The sequence below is a fragment of the Pleurodeles waltl genome, chromosome 4_1 (genome assembly GCF_031143425.1).
Source record: "Pleurodeles waltl isolate 20211129_DDA chromosome 4_1, aPleWal1.hap1.20221129, whole genome shotgun sequence".
Lineage (NCBI taxonomy): Eukaryota > Metazoa > Chordata > Amphibia > Caudata > Salamandridae > Pleurodeles > Pleurodeles waltl.
Genome location: NC_090442.1, coordinates 827,368,562 through 827,378,486, shown reverse-complemented (window position 1 = coordinate 827,378,486; position 9,925 = coordinate 827,368,562). Strand labels below are relative to the sequence as shown.

The window sequence follows — 9,925 nt, the reverse complement described above, 5'->3', positions numbered from 1 at the left end:
TATTCTTTTAAAATTCATATCTTTGCTTGTGAATGTTGGATTTTTGCCGTTTTGGTCTTGTTTCACTTAGATAAATATTGGCTATTTAAATTGTCCATTTATAGTGTTTTCACTGTGTGTGTGTGTGTGTGTGTACGTGTGTGTACAAATATTTTAACACATTGCCTCTGAGATAAGCCTGACTGCTCATGCCAAGCTACCAATGGAGTGAGCAAGGGTTTTCTTAGGTGCGTGGCTCCCTTACCTTGACTAAAGTAAAGGTCCCTACTTGTACAGGGTGTAAACTGACTGCCAAGTAAAGACCCCATTTCTAATAGTAAGATAGATCACAGGGTTGGAATACACAGGAAGGCGATCCACATGTCACATACTCCAGTCTCAGTGAGATGCCTTCCTACCCAAGGTCTACTGACAATGGGCGATGTTAGCTTTAGATCTATGTACTCCTTAAATACAGCAAGGTCGCACCCAAGACAACTGCAAATCCAGGTCATCTTTGGCCCTGCCCCTGCTTTCACCTTTGCTTACTGAACAACTAGGGATAATGACATCTGACCAAGATCTCGTTATCTGTTTATAGGAGGCAGGTACATACTAATGGGGTTATATTTCACAATCAGGTCATTCGCTTCTGCACAGAGACGCATGTACCGCCCCCCCCCCCCCCCCCCCTCCAAAAAAAGAGCGCAACTGTTTGAGAATATTGTTCTCATGTTTCCCAAACCCACGAGTGACTAGCTCGTTCCGTTTCAGTGCTTTCTTTGCTCTGTGAGACTTGTTCTCCTGACCACCTGGAGTTTAGGTACCAGAACGCGAATAATAAAAGCTGTACCGGCCTAGCTGCTCGCGGGACACAGAACTCCGTTAGAAAGGTACGGCTCGTGCCACATGCCCAGCGCTACTTTTATAGCGCCTGCTGTCTCTGGTTCCGCGCAGCTATCTATACTCGTGAAGGCAGGGAGCGCTTCCCATCCATACCCCTCCAGCTGTGCGTGCTTTTTATAGTTCATCAAGCATATCTAAAGAGAGGCGGGCGCGCGAGGGAGGCTGTGGGAGACGAGACGGTCAGAAGAGTTGCAGCTGGGGGCGGGGAAGGGGCGGCACGGCTGCCGGGGTGCTCCACGAGTTGCTCTGGAGAAGCGCACTGCACGGCGGTGCTTTCAGGAAGTCAGCAGCACCTGCTCCCTGTGGAGGAGCGAAAGGGACTTCTGACGCCGCGGCTGTGATTCGCACTCTCCCGCCCGCCTTCTCTCCTTCTCAGATTCACGTGCTGGTGGACAGGCTCGAGGCCGGCGACAAGTGCCCTCGTCGGAGGGATAGCGGCAGGGGAGCGTTACCTGGAAGAAGGTGGTGGGAGGATGCACCGGCTGCTGTAGAGAAGGAGCTGTGGTGTCCGCGGAGGAGCTGCACAGGGAGGTGTGGTATCCCTCTGAGAGCAGTGAAGACCTCGGCGGAGCTGGAGGGCTCTGCTTCCTACCCTAGCCCTATCTTCACAGCGGGGCATTTTCCTCTCACGCGTGGTGAGGATTTCCTAGTGGCAGTCCGTGCGCAAAAAGGAGCGCCTGTGCGCAAAAAGGAGCGCCTGTGCGCAAGCAGAGCCATCCGTGCGCAATAGGACATCTGTGCTCCCGAGCTCTGGAGGCTCCTGCGCCCGCCTCTCATTGCTTGAATGTTTCTTAAAGTGGATTAAAGCGCTGGCAACGTGTTTACAATTTGTGTTGCCCCCTTTCAGTGTCAAGTGGAATAACATGTAAAACAGCCACAACAAGAACAGCCAAGTCAGGTGTGGCGTTTCGGCCAAGTTGGGAGGTCCCGGCGGCACCCGTGTCTGGGAACCTCTTTGAGTGATGACAGCATGAGCTGGCCACCGGCAGGGCAGCGGGTGCCAGGCAGGGCCATGCGGTGAGGCGGCATCTGCTCCCGCAGCGCAGCGAGCACAGGGCATCTCCGGCCACCGGCCTCGGGCAGTGATGGCTCTGACTTCCAAGAAGACGAAGAGCCAAGCCTCGTTCACTCCCATGATGATCGGCGAGGAGGAGGCGGGCAGTGGAGTCAGGAATGGCCGGGGACCCTCGGAGCAGTGGGTGGCCACGGTGGCCGTGCGAGGCCGCGGCACAGAGGGGCCACTCCACCGGAGGCTGGTGCTGGCCTTCGCGCTCTCGGTGCTGGCTCTCATCGTGGTCTCTATCGTGGCAGTGCTGCTCAGCGTACGCTTTGAGGAGTGCGGAATCAGCGGCCAGAGCCTCGGGGACGGTAGTAGCAGCAAGCTCGGCAACAGCAGCTTACAAGAGGCTGCGCCCTTCAACCAGCAGCAGGAGGCGCCCGAGGGCGACCCGCATCCCAGCAAGGGGACCGCCGAGGAGGCGGATGGCGAGCGGCCCTGGGCCCAGCCGCGGCTGCCCACTCACATGCGGCCCCTGCACTACAACCTGCTCATCACTGCCTTCATGGACAATTTCACCTTCTGTGGGGAAGTCAACATCCAGGTGGAGTGCTTAGAAGCCAGCCGCTATATAGTGCTGCACGCCGACCGCGTGGCCATCGAGCGGGTTCAGGTGGCTGAAGACAAGGTGTCCGGGGCCGTCAGGGTGTCCCGTTACTTCACCTACCCCGCCAATCAGGTTTTTGTGGTGGTGCTGGAGAGAGCGCTGGAGGCACAGAGGAGCTATAATCTCAAGATCGTATACAGCGCCCTGATCGAGAATGAGCTGCTAGGCTTCTTCCGCAGCTTCTATCTGATACACGGCGAGAGAAGGTAATGTGTGTGCAGCCACGCCGCCTCAGCACGCTCTTTACCTCACATCGAGTAGGGTTTCTTCCCATGCATGGTCACACTGGTATGTAGAACACCTCGGCACACTGCCCACCTCATGCAGAGATTAGCGTCTTCAGACGCATTCATCCAAACTCAGCCTAGCCTACTGCAACCCTTCACTTTTCACTATGATACAAACTTGCAGCACCAGTGGTTTCGGGTCCACTCACTATAGTGCACTCACTGCCCACCACGCTGTGAGCCTGTCTTGTGCTCGCGCTCTCCCAGCACTAAAGTTTCTGGGACAGCGTTGTGTTCAGCAATATCTCAGTCCCCGCACGCTCCGTGATTCTGCCCACTTTTCACCTCAAGCCGACTGTCACCTACTATCAGTGGTTAAAATGGAATTATAGAAGTGTAGATAATCTCTGCCCAGAGTACCTGTGGGCTATTAAGTAGGGCCGGTACTTTCCCATTAAAAGTACTGAGAACCCACTGTATCTTTTAAGTATCCTATGTTTATTTATGTATCTCATGACCGGGTAATTACAATCATTTTGTGCCAGAGACGAAACGGCCGAAGTAAAAGAGGGAAGGAAGAAAGCTTCCTATGACAGAGCGCCTCTCCAATTGGGGGGGGCGCGGCGCTTAGGACCCGGGGACACCGTGGCCCGAGACCTGTTCGCTGGTCCTACGTTGCTGGCCTGGCACTCCTGCCCTCTCGGCGGGTGTTCGGGCGGGGGCCTTCTGGGGGCATCCAGGTTCTAATGCAGGGCAATTGTCCGTGGCAAACCAGTCAGCCGTGGCAAAGTGTCCCTTTCTTGCGCCTTTTCGGTTGTCGGGTGGGGACCGGTTGCACCCACTGAGGAGTGCAGGCACTGGCCCTTTCACGTGAAAGAAGTGCAGGCACTCGGTAGCTGTGAGCTCAAAGCACTACCTGCTGGCTTTGCACCGCCAACATTTGTGGGACAGCTAGGCACTCTGCTGTCTTCTCGCGTGCACTCCCACCATGGTCACTGGAGATCTTGCGCCTTACCTGTCCTCACCTCCTGGCTAGCACCATGGAGTTGACTGAGAGCTCCGCACCATAATCGCCCTAATCTTGAACTGTCCCCTAAAGCGGTAGTCACAGTTTTATTTTTTGCACTTGAGCGGAACCGGCATGGTGGCACTTAACCGCGATCAAAATACTGCTTCTCCAAACGTTCACATTGTTGGGGATGTTTTTTTCTCTTACGTTTGTCCCAAGGAGTCCAGGAATGGAGCTGGAATAGGAACTACGGCTACTGGAGCATTTTGAGAGAAGTTGCCCTTGCACCACAAGCGTCCTTGTTGTAGTACAACTCCTTGAACTTTTCACCGATCTCTGAGCTCAACCCTTTAACGCACTGATGACAGCAGTCTGTGAGAGACTTCGGTACTGTAACAACCTCTCAACCTGTCACTTTCTGTGAGGCTCCCACCACAGGCGTCTGTGAGGCATCTCCCACTGCTCACACCTCTCCTCGGCATTCTCGTCCCACACACTCGAACAGCAGTGTGATGTGTGCTACACTCACGTCAAAGCACCACAGAGCCCCGCGCACTGATCATCTGTCACTGAACTGCACCTTTCCTCTTCCCACACGCACCCACCTTTAGGGTTTCAGGGGCGACACTGTGCCAGGCTGCCCGCCCGTCTTCGCCCTCACTGCACACTCACAGCAGAAGTGATTGCAAGACATCGGAAGATAGCGCCCAGTGCCCGCCACACACTGCCACCTCTTCACACGCTGACCTCGTCTTTAGCGCTCGCACCACAGTTTTGGACGCGTGCGGCACTATGCTAACCCAGCCCTTCAACTGGCGCCATCAGTGTTGTGGGGCCCCTCAGTGGACTCTGAACTCGGGTCTTTCCTACTCACTCACGTGCGCTTCTTTGTGTCACAAGCAACCGGTGTGCTAAGAACCCCCGATGGGAGGGTTTTGGGGGGGTAGGGGGGGGGGGGGGTACTGCTCTCTGCCAACCGAAAGCTGGCAGCTGGTAGTGAGTGACAGTAAATGCACCAGACCAAAGAGACTCTACACTTTTGAAATGCGAAGTTTAATATTTGCCATGAGGCAGGGGATCCAATAAAAAATTGGGTCTCCTCTGCATTTTACATTGTGTTCGGGTTGCGCAGCGTGCGGGGACTGGGTTATTCCTGAGCACAACCTTGTCCCACAAACTTTGGTGCTGCGAGAGCGCGAGCACAAGACAGGCTCACAGCGTGGAGGGCAGTGAGTGCACTATAGTGAGTGGACCCGAAACCACTGATGCTGCAAGTTTGTGTCATAGTGAAAAGTGAAAGGTGGCAGTTCATTGGTCTGCGCACCGATAGGGAGTGTTGGACCGCCCCATCCGACTCCCCCGTTCTCAGCTGAGCTGCTAATCTTTTAATGTGACATTAATAACAGCAATTAGCGGCCTGCATACTTCGGATGGGGCACAGCACTGATTTCTTAACGCTACAGTACCTTTTCTAAGACAATACAAACACGTCTTAGCAGGGCTACTGTACTTCTAATGGAATAGTATGGAAAGTTCAACGGATAGAAGTAACACTTTCCAGCAGAGCTGTAAACGTTTAAAGGGACACTAGGTGCACTTCTCAGCAGGGTTAGCATGGTTTAATTGGGACTGTGCAGGCGGTACTTAGAAGGACAGTTGTATTCTAAGTGGGACAGTATGGACACTACTTGTCAGGGATGCTATGTCGTCGGTGGTGCAGCTTCGCCTCTCCCCAACAGGGATCTCTTGTTAGTGGTGGGGTTTCAGAATGTCTTAACAGGACTCCTGTGTTTTAGTGGGACGTGGCCGCCACCCTCAACAATGTTGCTGTAAAGTGCGTGGGCTATTAAATACATTTCTGCAAAGGGGAGCCACAAATCAGTACCAGAGCTTCCTCACATTGCTGCTGTAATTTTTAACAGTGTCAGGACTTTTGACCTGATATCGTTTCTTAATTGAGCAGTACCTGAAGCTGCCAGCATGACTGCTAGCACTTTAATTTTTAAGTTGAGGAACCTTTAAGCAGGGTTGCTGTTCTTTTAGGAGTGAAAAATTGACAGCTGCTATCATTATCAAGAGAGAAACCATAATTTAATGGGCATGCAGTGTGGACTCCTACACTCTTGCAGATGTGTGATGTATGGGCAGCCCAGTCCACATTTTAATTAAATATTTGCAAACAGGAACTACTGAGACCAGAATGGTAAGACAAAAAGTAAATTGACTGAATAGATACCTGCGAGAAATGAAGTCACTTGAGATTTCTGTAACCTTTGTAAGCCACAGTGCTGAACCCAGTTCAACAATGTACAGTGTGCCAGAATGGGGTATAGCCAAACCCTATATAACCTACTGTCTGATGCGAGTTACAAATCATGTCTTTTGATTTCTCTGCATTCTATAACTTATCTTGTTTTCTATTACACATAGAGTACAAGTTTCAGAGACCAAATAAAGAAAGGATATTAAGCAAAAACGGTTTTTTTATGGCGAAAAAATAAAGTATTGCCAAAACCTTTTTGAAAAAGCTAAACAAAAATCTTTTCCATGTCTGTTAGTTTTTATGTTATTACCTTACGTTCCGGGCCCTGCCCTAACTGACCCATTAAATGAGGAGCATGATGCGCCTTACTTTAGTAAGTTGATTGCTCACCAGTGCTGATGACAGGTGCAGTGAGTTAAGTGACCTTTAACTGTTGCTTCCACAACCCTCTGCTCCAGGGCTTAATTTGAGCCAATGGTTGCCAGTGCTCAGCACCAGGACCTAATTGTCAACACCAGCACTTATGACAATCTGCCACATGGTGGCACTGTTATCTGATTTGTTGATGCACACAATACTTGTTTACTAATTCAATATACATTAAAATTAGGCATACCTGCTGCCCAAACTATTCTTATAGCTTTGGGGGCCTGGGATATTCTGGATGGTCACACTTGAAGGAGTTTATGAGGATGATTAGCTGTGTTGGCATCGTCATTGGCAGGGCTGGGGGATGGGGGATTGGTTTTGATAGTCACAGTGGCCACCTGGTCAGTGCCCTAGCACTTTGTTTTTCACAAATTAAACACTGCTCCACTCTCAAACGCTTCTCAAACGAACTCTACTTTCAACCTTGACTCTTGAGACCTAGGCGATGTGTGGTTTGGGTGGGAGGAGATGAAGGAATCCTGAGTAGTTTCCAGGTCTCCTGCTTTGATGCCATAGGAGACGATGGTGTCCGGCTGCTCCTGGCGCAGAGACGCTTGTGTCCATGCACTGTGACTTGCACCATGACCATCTGCACACCTCCTCCATGAACGGCGCGGGCCCGCTCGTCCTTTCGTGTCTGAAAAGTTAATAACATTGGGTACCATCGGTTAATATTGCCCAAGCACAGATTGACAATTCAGTATGAATTATGTGCTGCACGAACAGTTGCCGCCACAGAAATAGCACAGAACATTAGCTTCGGAGGGTAAACATCCTTTCTTGATATGGGAAACATTTAAACTGAGATGACCCGCTTAAATACCCCCTTACAGTATCCTGTTTAAAAAATGCTAAGCAAATGACGCCCGAATTCGACAATAGTACAGTGGTGGTCTGAGTATGTTATAAATTCTGCAAGTAGTCCCTTGAAAATAGCCGGGGAGTCGAATCTAAAGTTGCCACACTTGAGGGGCAAAAGCAGCACCGGACAAAAGGACGGAGCCAAGTAACAGGTTCTCTGCCAAATGCTCTCCACTAGTCCTCCTACTAAAGAATGCAGTTAACTCTGTGACCACTAGTATGAACAACATTGGGACTCTTAGCTTAAACAGTCGGGGGGTCCAGCCTCGGTCCAGGAGGGGTCTGTCGTATGCTAGAGTTTCAGCATAACCACTGATGTTGAATATGCTTTTAATTCTGATGCTGTGTATTCGAAAAATTTGAAAAGGTGGCGTGGATCTGGAGCTAAACTGGCACCTGCTCTACAGTAGCACTTTATAGCTCATTGCTAGTTAATGTGTGATATTTTCTAAAACCCTGTGCTTTCTCAGTCTTAGAGCTTGCCGAGTAAAACCTATTTTGGTTTGGCCTTGGAACAGCTGTCTCACCGGACTATTGCATTTCCAAAAAAAGTAATAAATTGGACTTTTGAACTGGCATTCACATTTTACTTCCACCCACCACATCATATAGCTTGGAGCAGTAGGACACACAACTTTACCCATTGGCTATCCTCACTTGGACTAAACAAAGTCTGCGCATATTGTTCACATGCAGGGATAAACAGATCACCTTTTTCAGTGCCAAAGCAGATTCCAAGGCCCATATTTATACTTTTTGATGCAAAACTGCGCCAACGCAGTTTTGCGTCAAAAAAATTAGCGCCGGCTAACGCCATTCTGAAGCACCATGCGGGCGCCGTATTTATTGAATGACGTTAGCCGGCGTTAGCCGCCGGCGCTGTCTGGTGTGCGTTAAAAAAAACAACGTACACCAGGCAGCGCCGGCGTAGGGGGAAAATGGCGTATGGGCGTCCACAAATGGTGCAAGTCAGGCTGAGGCAAAAAAATCACCTCAACCCGATTTGCGCCATTTTTTTACGACGCCCATCCCCCATTGAAATGACTCCTGTCTTAGCAAAGACAAGAGTCATGCCCCCTTGCCCAATGGCCATGCCCAGGGGACTTCTGTCCCCTGGGCATGGTCATTGGGCATAGTGGCATGTAGGGGAGGTGCATGTCACCAGGCAGGTCGCTCCCCCCATCTGCCACGCAGCCCCCTGTGGGTTGAACCTCCGTTGCTACTTTTGCCGCCTGACTACTCGCTCCCTTTTTTCTATTCCCCTGAGCTTGTGCTTCTGTGCCACTTGTTTTTTCCATTCTGTGCCCCTGTGTTTTGCTTCTGTACCCCTGTGCTCTGTTGTCCCTCTCCCGCCGTCTTTTCCCGCCGTTTTTTCCCCGGGTTTTCCCCTGGGTTTTTCCCCGGGTTTTTCCCTTGCTGCTGAACCCCTGCTGCCCCGCCCCCTTCACTCCCATTGGCCGCCCCGCTCCCACCTCCCAGCTGCTCCTCCCTCCCTCTGCCCTCATATGGAGGCCGCGAAGCGGTGGTAGAGAGCGACCTTTGACCCTGTCACCAGGCAGGTCGCTCCCTCCATCTGCCACGCAGCCCCCTGTGGGTTGAACCTCCGTTGCCACTTTTGCCGCCTGACTACTCGCTCCCTTTTTTCTATTCCCCTGAGCTTGTGCTTCTGTGCCACTTGTTTTTTCCATTCTGTGCCCCTGTGTTTTGCTTCTGTACCCCTGTGCTCTGTTGTCCCTCTCCCGCCGTCTTTTCCCGCCGTTTTTTCCCCGGGTTTTCCCCTGGGTTTTTCCCCGGGTTTTTCCCTTGCTGCTGAGCCCCTGCTGCCCCGCCCCCTTCACTCCCATTGGCCGCCCCGCTCCCACCACCCAGCTGCTCCTCCCTCCCTCTGCCCACATATGGAGGCCGCGAAGAGAGCGCGCAGCGGATGCGCGCAGCGGATGCGCGCAGCGGACGTGCCGCTGGCGCGCCGAAGGCGCGCCTAAGGCAAGCCCGTCTGCGCCCGTCTGCGCCCGTCCGCGCCTGGACCGCACCCAGCACCAGCACCAGAACCCCTGGAACCCGCACCCCCGCAACGCCAGACTGCACTACGACGCAAGCACCCTCCACGCACTCAACACCAGACGAGAGCAGCCCTGCTACCGGGACACCCCGAAACGCACCCAGGGGCCTTTCACCTGCCGGAACTGCAGATTCTCCAGCATCCAACCCTCCACACCACCAGCCAGAGAACCCAACCACCTCCGCTGCATCCTCCTCAACACCCGCTCTGCTCGCAAGCACGCCATCGAACTTTGGGACCTCCTAGACTCCACTGCCCCTGACGTTGCCTTCCTGACGGAGACCTGGCTGAACGCCACCTCAGCACCAGACATTGCCATAGCCATCCCACAGGGCTACAAGATCTCCCGCAGAGACCGCGCCAACGGAGTGGGAGGAGGAATCGCCATCATCCACAAAGACTCCATCAAAATCTCAACGAACACCGATGACACCCTCACCACCGCCGAGCACATGCACTTCCAGATCCACACCGACCCCAACACCACCCTCAGAGGAACTCTCATCTACAGACCTCCCGGACCCCGCC

The 9,925-nt window shown here is 52.5% G+C and overlaps 1 protein-coding gene across 1 annotated transcript in view; it reads left to right on the top strand.

The window, feature by feature from the left end:
• The first annotated feature begins 1,049 nt into the window (after positions 1-1,049).
• The window catches only part of TRHDE (thyrotropin releasing hormone degrading enzyme), a 2,205,852-nt gene continuing 2,196,976 nt past the window's right edge, over positions 1,050-9,925 (top strand). Inside the window, exon 1 of the mRNA XM_069229561.1 lies at positions 1,050-2,755. Coding sequence (XP_069085662.1) covers positions 1,971-2,755 — 785 coding nt within the window. The 5' untranslated portion in view covers positions 1,050-1,970. The remainder of the gene's footprint in view (positions 2,756-9,925) is intronic.